Source organism: Lontra canadensis, unplaced genomic scaffold, assembly GCF_010015895.1.
Source record: "Lontra canadensis isolate GAN:19392208 unplaced genomic scaffold, GSC_riverotter_1.0 scaffold32, whole genome shotgun sequence".
Classification (NCBI taxonomy): Eukaryota; Metazoa; Chordata; class Mammalia; order Carnivora; family Mustelidae; genus Lontra; species Lontra canadensis.
In genome coordinates, this window is record NW_022631026.1 from 11,114,714 (window position 1) to 11,128,379 (window position 13,666).

The 13,666-nt window shown below is 39.6% G+C and overlaps 1 protein-coding gene across 1 annotated transcript in view; it reads right to left on the minus strand.

The window, feature by feature from the left end:
* The window catches only part of NBAS (NBAS subunit of NRZ tethering complex), a 316,364-nt gene that overhangs the window by 276,049 nt on the left and 26,649 nt on the right, over positions 1-13,666 (minus strand). The window contains exon 9 of the mRNA XM_032866873.1: positions 12,950-13,048. Within this exon, the coding sequence (XP_032722764.1) occupies positions 12,950-13,048 (99 nt within the window). The remainder of the gene's footprint in view (positions 1-12,949; positions 13,049-13,666) is intronic.

A 13,666-nucleotide genomic window follows, 5' to 3' on the forward strand; every position in this document is an offset into this window, starting at 1 on the left:
CATAACAGTCGCATCATCTTACAGAGTCTCAACTTCTCAGAGCTCAGTTTCATCTACACAAGAGCAGTTAGGATACCGTCTTACTGAATTGTGAAGACTGAGATTCATTAAGTATATGGTGATCAGCAAAGGACTCTAAAATGTCTCAGTTATAATCTTAAGAACTTCAGGTTAAGTCAATCCCATGTCCATCTAAAAAGTACCCAAATTTTGCAAGGGACTGTGTTGACAGTATAAGAAATGCTGTGTAAGGAACCAAATTGTCCCTGCCCTGAAGGTACTTTATAGTCCCAGAGGTTAACGAGACTGTAATTTCGTGTAAGACAGATTTGAAGAAAAAAACAAACAACCTGGTTCAGGCCTTCCATCCATACAACTCTTCAGCCAATTATAAGAGAATATTATGAGCAATTATATGCCAACAAATTAGACAATCTTGAAGAAATGGATACATCCGTAGAAACATATAAACTGCCAAAATTGAAAGATGAAGAAAGAAAAAGCCTGAACAGACCCATAAGAGCAAAGAAACTGAAGCAGTAACCAATAATCTTCCAACAAACAAGAGTCCAGGACCAGATGGCTTCCCAGAGGAATTTTACCAAATATTTAAATAATAATTATTACAAGGGCACCTGGGTGGCTCAGTTGTTTAGCGTCTGCCTTCAGCTCAGGTCATGATCTCAGCGTCCTGGGATCGAGCCCCACATCAGGCTCCCTGCTCAGCAGGAAGCCTGCTTTCCCTCTCCTAGTCCCCCTGCTTGTGGTCCCTCTCTCACTGTGTCCCTCTCTGTCAAATAAATAAATAAAATCTTAAGGAAAAAAAGGGGGGGTATTTTGAGAAATATAAGAATTTATATAGGTCTAGAGTAATCCAGAACGGAAGTCGGTAAACTACAGAACTGGGCTCACAGCGCTTCTTGATCCAGTATCCTAGGCAGCCATAAGCCATGGAAAGGCGGTAACACCTCAAATGAAATTTATTCCTATCCTTCATTGGGGCAACTTCAATAGCAAGGATAGGAAAAAGAGTTTTATTCATTTTATTTAATTTTTCAAAGTCTTAATAAAAGTGGTGGGGGGTCAGAATCCCTATAACAAACAGATGCTACCAGCCCATCCTATACCTTACCTGATCAAGCCTCTAACAGCACAGCCTCGGTATATGCATATTTAAAACTTGTTTTCCAGTAGGTGATTCTGTTGTCCAGACCTTGTTGAGAACTGCTACCCCGGTAAGCAGAATGTCCACAGAAATACTAATTAACAAGTTAATTTAGATTTCCCAGAGGTCTTTGACCCTGTGTCCTTCCCTCAACCCACAGCTGATGCCAGTGATCATCTGAAGACTTCATTCCCTCCCAATCCCCAGGACTGATTTAAGCAACACGGCTGCAAAGGCCCAGTACGTTCAGCATCCGCCCATTTGGTCCACTCCATGTCTACCTTGGATCCTGATTCCAGAACTATCCAGGGTCTGAAACCAAATTCCCCTTCTACTCCAGTATAAGTAGTTCAATTACTAAACTCTTTCTCAAACTTTTCTCCCAGGAAAAGAAGTTTGGTCTTTGAACCCGTACTGGGGCCTGCCAAGTATCCCTGACAATGGGTCTGTCTTGAATGCGTTCTACTAAACCCTCTACCACAATCTTCCTCTGTTAAATGCTGCCTGTAGTCTGCACCAGACCTCGTAAGTATTTGAGCAGCTTACTAAAATCATGTACTGTCTGTGCCCAGCGCAATGCCAGCACCTGGTTCAGAAAGAATGACTTATCTTGAAATTTCACAGCTAATAAGTAGAATCAAGAACAGGATTCAGATCGCCTATCCCCTAACCCAGTACACATGCTATTAGGTCAGAAACATTGTTTTAGTTTTCTATTTGTCCATAAAACATAATTAAATGACACTCCCTCATTCCTATAAAATAAGCTAAACATAACTCAGGAGTCTTCTTTCAGCTTTCTACTCCCAAAGGGAATGAGCAACAGCTAGCATCGCTCCAGGTAGAAGAAAAAATTCAATCTGGCCCAAGTTACTTCCTAAAATTGCATTCTCATAAAGCTTTGCAGAGGAATTATAAAGTAATCCTTATAACTGGAAGATGGGGGGTATAAACAAGGTACAAAATATCTTGCCTAAAAAGCTACATCCGCTGGGTAATAGGTAGATTCGTTATACCTGTCACTGAATTTCTGTGTATGCTTGAGCATTTCCATAATAAAAATTTGTTAAAAGAAAAAATAAAGTTATATCAAATTAAACTATAACCAAAACACTCCAAAAGAAAAATATGAGGCAAGCGGGAGCGGGAACCAGATGATAGATTTACCAGCTGACCAGAGTAAAAAATTTATAAAGGTCTTCAAAGACCTATTTCTATGTAACTGTAACATAAAGGGAATGAGCCCCTCCTATCAAAGAATCTTCAAACATGAAATCTTCGACTTAAAAGCCAGCCAGGTAGAAGCTGCTAAGGCCAAGGACACTTCAGAGTCACACATGACTACCTTTCTCTAACACCTTCTGGATGAAAACAGATCACGGGCTACGGCCAAGACTCCCCACTTCCCCGTCTCCCCAAAAGAAACGCCTATAAAACCAAAAAATTTAGTCTGTGAAGCTCAGAAGTCCCTTATTCATACCCAAGAGCTTTCACCTCTACGAGATCATGCAGCTCTCCCCACAGACTACAGCCTTCAATTCTCCTCAAAAAACTGACCTGCACTCAGAAAAAGGAGAATTTTCTCATGCTGGAGAAATGAGAAATTGAGAGGCAAAATGAAAAACTCCTTAATAGAAGGTCAACTCAATTACTGACATTCACACTTCTCAGGTACAAAGCTACACATTCATCTCTCAAATGCCAATAGCACCCACATTATCAAAGGCCAAATGCACTCTCTCACTGCGGTGGGAGATAATCGGCAATGATCACAACTACAGGACTCTCTTTCCTTTTCTAGAAGTGATCCTTCATAAAATTATTAATCTTATCTAGTTACGGTTTATGAAAAATATCTTAACGCCATTTATCCTTAACTGGTCCTCCAGCTGTCAATAGAGCACATCTTTTCACTTAGCAATGCCATGATTCTCAGAGAATACGTACAACCTTAGGAACCAGAAAGATGGGCAATGTTACAGCAATGTAATGGCTGTGAAAATCCACTGACTGGCTTCCACGTGCATCTCACAGATCTTAACAGAAGTTCTACCTCATAGTAGGAGAATAAAATACGCTAAGCTCTTGGATAAACCTTTAAGGTAGGGAACACGCAACACTACCCTCTTCACAAGATCAAATTTAAACATTTGAGGCACCCATGTACAACTTCCTAGACGAAAGTGATGTATTAAGAAGAGACTGTGGCCCTTCAGCACCCTTTCTATCTCCAAGACTGTTTTCCTTCCGTTCTGTTGCAGTGGAAGTTATCATCCTGTCATTTGAGAGCTCATTCACACAACAAACGTTTTTTATTTCCCACCAAGCAGTTTTATTTGGGCAGCTGCCTTTACCCCATGAGTATAAAGGGCTTGTGTATTTAAAATGGCTACGATTTTGTGTAGGGGAAATCAGAAACCCACAGGAGATGACCAAGTCAACCTACATAAGGCATAGCCCATGAACAGTGAAGCTGCAGTGCCTGCTGGTATTCCTCAGGCTCCCCTGAAAATGAAGAGCCTTCTGGAGACCACGTCCCAGTCCACCCTGAGCCTCCCTGAGATCAGCAGCGCCTCCAACTGGTGCATCGATTCCTAACTACTCTCCAAACGGAGACCTTCGTAATCTGATTGTAACCTAGTTTAAGGCAACCATAGCTTATTATTCCCTAAAAATGTTGTCTCGAGTTCTTTCTGTATAAACTGTATTTGCCCTGAAACAGCTGACTGAGAGAAAAAAAAAATTTTGCCACCACCCAAATGTTTGGATTCTCCCTTTGTACAACTGTGACACACATTATTAGTCACGGCTCTTCCCCACAGACAGCAGGAGTATCTTTCTTAACATAAAGCTGAGTATTTTTCTTAACATCAAAAATGTTCAAATGAATGCTTGTGTAGGGTTGTTTTTTTTTTTTTCTTATTCATTCCTTATTTACTACAGTTTTACTGATAGAGAGTTTACATTCCATAAAACTCATGGGCATGAGAGAAAGTAGGCAGTGCTCAATTGCACAATTATGAACACTTACAGAAACAAATCACTGATTCACACACTTAGGATCAGTACCAAAAAGTCATCAAGGATTCTGGGCATGGGTCTCTTCTCAAAGGGATCAGAGAAAGAAGGCATATTCTCTATTGTTTGTCACTGCTGAGATGTAAATTAGTGTCTAAAAGAAGTTACCTTCAAACACTCTTTGTGTAGTTATCAAGGAACTTCTGGACATTTAAAATTGGGTATGTTCAACCTTTTTTTTTTAAGATTTTATTTATTTATTTATTCATTCATTCATTCATTCATCGATCCCAGGACTCTGGGATCACGACCTGAGCTGAAGGCAGTGGCTTAACCAACTAAGCCACCCAGGTGTCCAGAGTATGTCCCATTTTGCTTGTAGAAATTCACAATGAAATTAAAAACAAAAAAGCTATATTCTGTTGGAAGCAATGTCATTTAAAAATACACAGATAAAGTCTTCTACTAGAACTCAGCTCACACTGCGTGCCCTTCTCTGTGACTAGGACTCCCAAAATCAACTGTAGACGGCCAGAGAGAGGCACTACGTGGGAATCCCCACTGAGCACACAGTTCTACAGGCTGACTGCAGTCCCCTCTAAGAACACCGAGGAGACAAGAAATTCCTTAGTTGTAATCAAGGTGTAATCTAAACCACTATTAACGGCGAATCCGAAGAACAGAAAAGATAAAGCAGGGAGGTTCTGGGGTGAGTCTCAAAGGGGAGCAGGCAGAGGACAGAGTCTGAGGGAGGGGAATAAAATACATTCATCAGGCAGTGAGGGCATGTAAAGAAGGAAATGGTCGAAATCAGCAAATCCACAGAGTTAACCTGAAGCTGCTCGATTAATTTTTGTTTCCTATTCCCCAATTTACCACCTCGATTTTTCTTCTTCAACAGTGCTTGCAGCATCAGGCAAAACAATGAATTTCATAAAACCTTGAGTTTATACAATACCAATTTATTCCAACCCCACTCTGGCTGATTTGTTTCACATTTATAAGATCCTTGTAGATGATATATATCACGGACTCACATTACTAGAGTAACCAAAAATAAATAAAAATGTGATGAATATTTCAGCTTCTTTCATTTAAAAAAGACTGCATAATGGAAAAAACAAACAACCTAGCAATATTTTTGTCAGGCACAACAGGGCATTTACACATACCCCGTGCTTTATAACAATTTTCATTCTGAAACCTTAATCCAGTCATCCATCTCCCAGTTGACTACTATCAAGAAGTGTATGTGATTGCAGAACCCAGAACAGGCCTTTTTTTCTGTAGTTTGATACATAGTTACAATTCCAAAATTTTACAGAGACCCCCCCCCATTAAAAACACCTACAATTTACATAGCTGCTGGGCCATAAAGTGAAAGCTTTAAGAGTAAGAAAGAGAATTCGACTTGTGACAAATTGATATCATGTAATAAGCATTTAGTGAATGATAATTTCAAATCTATGGCGCCAAGTGAGCCCCACTTACCCTCCTGAAATCCTGCCAGGAAAAAAGAAATCAAATATTGACCTTTGTAATAAATCAAGACAGGGGAGTAGTCCATATGAAATAAACTAGGCAAAACAAACAAAACGGGGAAAGATTAAGATATAAAACAGACTTCTTTTAAAAGGGACAAGAAAAATAAAACAGAAATGCGAGGAATGAGGGCGCCTGGGTGGCTCAGTTGGTTTAGTGACTGCCTTCAACTCAGGTCATGATCCCAGGGTCCTGGGACAGAGTGCCATATCGGGCTCCCCCTGCTCTGCGGGGAGCCTGCTTCTCCTTCTCCCTCTGTCTGCTGCTCCCCGTTTATGCTCGTGCTCTCTCTCTCTCTCTCTGTCAAATAACATCTTTTAAAAAAAAAGAAAGAAATGGGAGGAATGAATAAGAATACAAAATATCAGAAAAAGGGAAAAGAAAAAAAATCAAGAAACTTAATCTTTCTTTTCCACTCAGGAAATTAAAATTAGTTATCCAAGAAACCCACAAAGGGAGAGTTATCAATCAGCAAAAGAGAATCTTATACTAGAGGCAAGGGCTTCTAGAAAAATGTACATTACACATTCTCTGCCTTCAGATATTCGACATTCTAACTGGAGATACAGGATTCAGTTCATCAAAATAGAAAAAAATAAAGTGTGATCTATACCTAAGTCGTGCCCAAAATGTTACACAAACTGAGAAGAGCAAATCTATATAAGAAAACAAATAGTCTCTCGTTGGCTGTGGCCTGCCGTTATCAGCTAAGAGTCACCCAGCCTCTAGTCTCTCCCAGATGAATCAATATTCCTCTTAGTATAGACAATCCTATTTTCTCTTCTCAAAAATCTAGGTTTCCTAAAGAATAAACTGCCACTCAAGGTCTCAATTATCTGACCTCAACTTGCGTTTCCAAGACCCCACCTCCCAACACAACCTCTCCTCCCCTGCCACACACCCCCTACAGCGTCAGCCAAACTACACCACCTGCAATTTCCCCACGTAGCTCTCTTCCTCTTGTCACTGTTCACACTGTCACCTCGCCTGGAATAGCCATCATGCCCAGACTATAGCCATTGTCTGAAGCAATGGCCTGCCATACTTCTCTGATCTTTCAAGGAAGGAAGATCTCCTTCTTCTGGATCCCCATCACCGTACCTGCACCCTCTTAAGACCCTTACATATTTTTAGCCTGCATTCCAATACACACACACACACACACAATATAAACACACATATATATTTGTATAAACTTTTATTAGAGAAAATGTATGTCAGACATTAGAAATATATATATTACACATATGTGTGTGTGTGTATTATTTCTCATTCAAGAATATAAGGCCTTGAGGTTCCTGGGTGGCTCAGTGGGCTAAGCATCTGCCTTCAGCTCAGGTCATGGGCCCAGGGTCCTGGGACCAAGCTCCACCCCGGGCTCCCTGCTCAACGGGGAGCCTGCCTCTCCCTCTGCCCCTTCCCCAGCTCATGCTCTCTCTCCCTCTTGCTCTCAAAAATAAATAAATAAAATCTTGGGGTGGGGGGAAAAGATAAGGCCTTGAGGTCAGGACTTCCAATCCCTCTAACAGAATGCACTTTTTAATGGACAATAGGTTAAATTTTTATAAATGTATATATGTGCTAAGAAAGTAAAGTAAAATATAAATTTTTTTAAAGTATCTATGTACCAAGAAAGGTATTAATACATACCTAGGCTTTAAAACAACAAAATCAAGTTGAATAAAACAAACAAAAGGCCTTAAATTAGAACAAAGAGCAAAACCTGGCTTGAACATAATAAAACACAGTATCAGGGGCCCCTGGGTGGCTCAGTGGTTAAAGCCTCTGCCTTCGGCTCGGGTCATGATCTCAGGGTCCTGGGGTCATGATCTCAGGGTCCTGGGGTATAGTCCCGCATCAGGCTCTCTGCTCAGCAGGGAGCCTGCCTCCTCCTCCTGTCTCTCTCTGCCTGCCTCTCTGCCTACTTGTGATCTGTCTGTCAAATAAATTAAAAAAAAAAAAAACTTAAAAAAAAAAAAAAAAAACGGTATCAAAGAAGATGCAAAGAAACAGGCCCACCTCACAAATCAAAGCAGTAAGCGGAATGTCATGGGAACAATACATGCACCGTCTGGGCTTGACAAAATTCGCCCCAGAAAACGGAGCAGGGGAAAGCAAAACACACACTACCCCCTTTCTAACAGCAAAATTTAAGTTCAAGACTTAATGTGAATCTATGCCAGGAAATATGGTATTTGAGCTATAAAAACAAACATAAGAGACCACACTTCATTTAAGAAGTTGAAAGAACAAAATAAAAACAACACAATTTTCTTATACTTATAACGTGTTTATTTTATAACGAAAAGAAATGTTTGAAGAAAATGGCAGTAATTTGCAGCAAATACAATTAGATTCAATTTTATGAAATGTAAAGACCTCTAACTGTGCATGTGATCACTCAACTGTATCCAAAATAAAATAAAACAAAGGTCTATTATTTCAGATTGGAAAACAATATGCAAAATAAAATAAACAATTTTTTAAATTTTTTAATTAACTAGACTTGCAACTTATTTTCAGATTTCCTTTTTTTTTTTTAAGATTTTATTTATTTATTTGAGAGAGAGACAATAAGCAGTGGGGAGGGGCAGAAGGAGAGAGAGAGAGAAAGTAGACTTCTGGATGAGCAGGAAACCCGATGCAGGACTTGCCCCCAGGACCTGGAGATCATGACCTGAGCCAAAGGCAGATGCTTAACCAACTAAGCCACCCAAGCAACCCGATTTCCAAATTCCTTAAGGATGATACAGCAAACTGACTCCTTAAGGCAGGAGTGCAAACAAATCAAAAGGAAAAAATTAATAATATTACATTTATCCACTACTATCATATCCTGAGTACGTACTGTGTACCTCAAAACAGGGATGCCTGGGTGGCTCAGTCAGTTAAGTAGCTGCTTTCGGCTGAGGTTATGATCCCAGTGTCCTGGGATCAAGTCCCACATTGGGCTCCTTGCTTAGTAGGAAGCCTGCTTCTCCCTCTGCCTGCTCTGCCTGCCACTCCTGGCTTGTGCTCTCCCTCTGACAAATAAATAAATTAAATCTTTAAAAAAAAAACTAGTAGCTCACTGAATACTCATTTCAATTCTTTTCTTCCCTTAAGAGAGATTCATAAAATAGCTACAGAGAACATCTAGAAATGAGAACTAGAAAAACTGAAACAAAAAAACACAATGTGGGGCGCCTGAGTGGCTCAGTGGGTTAAGCCTTTGCCTTCAGCTCAGGTCATGATTTCAGGGTCCTGGGATCAAGCCCCGCATTGGACTCTATGCTTAGCAGGGAACCTGCTTCCCCCTCTCACTCTACCTGCTTCTCTGCCTACTTATGATCTCTCTCTCTGTCAAATGAATAAAATCTTTAAAAAAAAAAAATCACAATGCCTAGTTCAAAAAAAAAGAGCGACAGAAAATTTTTAAAAAAAAGGATATATCAGAAAAAAATTAACCAGAATATAGATTTTTCTTTCTAAATTGTGTATCTCACATATCACTGATTCATTATATTTATAATGGATCTCAAAAGTGCTTCAAACTACTTTCTTCGTTAAGTATATACATTTATATAGAAAGAATAAAAATAATCTTTTACTTTTCTTTTTCAAAAAAATAAAGGGGGAAAAAAGAGAATAAGAATAAAGGTAAGTTCAATAAGACTAACATCTAGAGAATAGAAATTTCAGAGAGAAAAAAGAAAACAGAGGGGAAGAAACAATCAAAGAAATAATTCAGTAAATTTTCCCAAAAGTGAGTATTCAAACCGAAGGGCCAACAGTATGGAAATAAACAACTGCAAGACATAACACGACCAAGTTTCAGAATACTGTGGGGAAATAAAAAAGAATCTGAGTTTCCAGAAAAAAGGAGGACAAAAAAATAGAGGGAAAAATATGTGCATGAGGATTCTCAAGGGCAGCACTAGAAGCCAGATGACAATGGAGCAATATCCTCAAAATTCTAAAAGGAAAATTATTTCCAGCCTACAATTCTATCCATGCTAAATTATCATTTAAGCATGAAGATAGAATAAATGCCATTTTCAGGCAGGCAAGGCCTCAAAAACTATATACTTCCCGTGTACTCTTCCTCAGGGAATTACAGAAGTTCACCAAAACAGCAAAATAAACCAAAGAAACACAGGTCCTAGGAAACAGGTGATGCAACAAAAAATATGAAAGCAATCCTCAGGATGGTAAAGTGAATTCTTACAGGAGTTCTTAAGGAAATAGCTATGTGGCAGAGGCAAACCCACATCACAGCAGGTCAGAAAGTCCTGAGAAAGACTCCAAGAAGACGAAACTTACAGAATATCTAACATATATGGTGTAGGATCTACACTAACGGGAGTGAGTTCACCTTTAAATCTATAATAAGCATATTTAAAAACTTTGCAAACTAAGAAAGGAAGGGAGGGAGGGAGGGAGAGAGGAAGGAGAGAGAGAAGGAATTTAACCACAAGAATATATACAGGCAAGAAGTTACCAGATAGGCCTTACTCTAGCCAACAAAGCCCCTCCAAGATTTAGCCTGGTTGTATCTCTGTGCCATCTATATATCACTCTACTCAGTCAGCTTCAGCCAAAATGGCCTCCTTGCGGTTTCTAGAAAATGGCAGGTATGCTCCTAACTCATTTTGTTTTCACTATTCTTTCTGCACAGAACACTCTTTTTCCAGATATCCAAGTAATGAATACCCTCACCTCCTGCAAGCCTTTGCACAGATGTTACTTTCCCAGTGAGGGTAACCTGTCTACCCTAGTAAAAATTACAACCCATAGGGTGCCTGGGTGGCTCAGTGGGTTAAAACCTCTGCCTTCAGCTCAGGTCATGATGCCGGGGTCCTGGGATCGAGCCCCACATTGGGCTCTCTGCTCAGCAGGGAGCCTGCTGCCCCCTCTCTCTCTGCCTGCCTCTCTGCCTACTTGTGATCTCTGTCTGTCAAATAGATAAATAAAATCTTAAAAAAAAATTACAACCCATAATCTACTCACCACCCTGCCACTGTCTTCCACCCTCTGTTCATTTTTTCCCCACAGCACTTATCAGTTTCTCAAATACTCTACGTTCAGTGTTTGTTTTCTGTCACCCCCTCTAGAAGTTTAGTTCCATAACGCGTCAACCAAGCATCTGGAACAGCACGTGGCACAGAGCAGGAAATGAATAAATGTTTATTGAATGAATGAATGAATGACTAAGAATGAAAAGGCAATCACGCAATACTACAGAAGGTTCTTGTCTCATCTGTGAAGAGCATCTACATGACCAAAATATTTACACTACAAAATCACAACTGAACAGGAGAACAAGAGAAGGCTAGGTTTGTGTATGTGAGGACAGAGTAAGAAAACAGAACGTCTTCCATGAAGAGACATTAAGAGGTAATGTGTAAAACAGAGAAATCAAGAAGTAACAACAAACATTTTATTTTTGTGTATCAAAACAACAGACGGTATCAAATAAAACAGCCAAAGTAGCTCAAAGTAGTTATCTTTGGAAAGAAATTAGGTGAAAAGGTCAGTTTTTAAGATTATTTAACAGCCGATACTAAAGTCAGATCTAACTCAAAAAAGGTGAATCTTTTAAAAAGTCACATGTTGGAAGAAAATAATACACACGAAATCCAGAATTAACATCCAGATCACATAAAGAATGTCAAGACCATATACCCAGTAAAAATTAAGAAATTATATTTAAAAAAAAAACACATTTCATAGATGACAAAACATGAATGGCCAATAACATAAAAAGCTATCCAACCTCATCAGTAATCAGGGAAATGAAAATTAAAACCACAATGAGATCTTCTTTTACATCTAACCAGATCAGCAAATATTTGAAAGTCTGATACCAAGAGCACTAATAAGAAACCACAGAAACTTTCATGGCTGATGGAACCACTCTGAAAAACATGTGCATTACCTCGTAAAGTTGAAGCTGTACTTACTCAATAATTCACCAATTCCACTTCTGCTTCTATATCCTGCAGAAACTCTTACACACGTGTCAGAGGAATGCATAATCATTTTGGCCGCAGAACTATTTTTATAACCAAAAAAAAAAAAAAAAAACCTGGAAACAAACCAAATTTTCATCCACAGGAGAATGAATAAATATGCTGCAGCATATTCATAAAATGAAATATCCTAATGGCAGTGAAAATTGAATGAAGTAGAAAAACACACATCAAAAAGCAAGCCTCAAAGCAAGACTTGTGTGTCTTCCGTATGATTCTATTTATATAAAGTCAAACAGCACAACCACATATGAGTAAGTGGTAAAACTAAAAAGAAAGAAAAAGAATGATAAAAACAAAATTCAGGACAGTGGTTATCCCTAGTAGGGAAGGATCATGAAGAGGACTCTGGTGGGTGTCAGTTCTTCTGCAATATAAAAATTTCATAATCATAAAATTCTGAATAAAAAGGACAGACCTATGACTGAATAGAACACAAAAATTAAGTCTTTTTGATGAAAAAGGTATGCAAGTACACAGAGGGTCAGAGAGCTTAAGGACTCACAAACAGACACAGAGTAAGTCTCAAAATTCAGAATTTAAGCTACATTTGTCTGATTTACAACTTGATAGTCTCCCCATTTAGAGAACCAAGAAGTTAGCTTGATAACTTATAAAACAGATGTAAATTTCACCCTCAAAATAACAAAATGAAAGGAGAGATATCACCAGAAGTAGAAGATGCCCAATTTTCAACCAACCCTCAATGCAGGTGGCAGATACGCAGAGAAGCGGCATCTATGAAGTATGGGCCAAGGTGTAGGGATCAGCTGTGCCACGAGGGAAGCAGCCCTAACCTGCAGAGAAGGAGAGGAGGAAGGGAGGAGGGGAAGAGGGGAGGCATGCGGACGGAGCCCTCCTATGCAAGGGCATTTCAGAGGCAGCCTTTTGTGAGTTCTCTCAACACGCTAGAGCGCTAGAAGTTAGGTACATACTCATTTCCCAGATGAGAAAAATAAGATTAAGAAACTGAAGAGAAAAACATCCTCGGCGAATACTCCCAGTGCCTGTGTGGCTCAGAGCTCAGTCAGCCCAACGATCAGAAATGCTCAGAAGACAGCTACCACCGTATCACAGATACTTAAGATAACTATGCACTAGAGGAACAAACGAAGCCAAACTAAGCAGAGTGGACACCGTCTTCTCTCTGAAACTGTGCCAAGACGTCTCCATCCACCTCACACTCCGCCAAGGAGAAGACACGGTTGCTCACCTGTGACCAGGATGGTAAACAGCTGTGTTGATTCCACGAGGATAATGACCACTGAAGCTGAAACAGTGACTCTCTTGATAGCTCTGATTTGTCCCAACACTAAATTTAAGAAGAAAAAACACCAGTAAGCCACCGTGAGAGGCAAAAAAATACCCACGACAGTGTCTGTAATGTAGAAGACGCCACCAAACACTGCTGAGAATACAAAACAACTCTGACACGTAATTAGTGGGAATATGAATGATATAAAAACTCTGGGAAAAGGTCTGGAAGTTTCTTTTACAAATAAACTGTATCTACCTTATGATTCAGCAGTTCCACTCAAAGAGTGACGCAAGAAAAATGAAAATACATATCCATAAATAATTGTAAAGCATCGTCATAATAGCTTTATTCATAGTGGCCCCAAACCGGAAATCACAAGTCCATCAACAGAAGAACGACTCAACAAATCATCAATGTTATGGTCTGAATGTTTGTGATCCCACTATGGACTGTCAGGTCTGTGTCCCCACAAAATTCCTATGTTAAAACCCTAATGCCAGTGTGATGGTATTTGGAAATGGGGTCTTTGGGAAGTAATTAGGTCATGAGGATGAAGGCCTCACGAAAGGAAATACTGCCCTCAGAAAGGGGGCCAGAGAGCTAGCTAGTCTCTTTCTACCACGTGAGGGTACAAAGACAAGTCAGCAGTCCACAAAGAACCCAAAGAGGGTT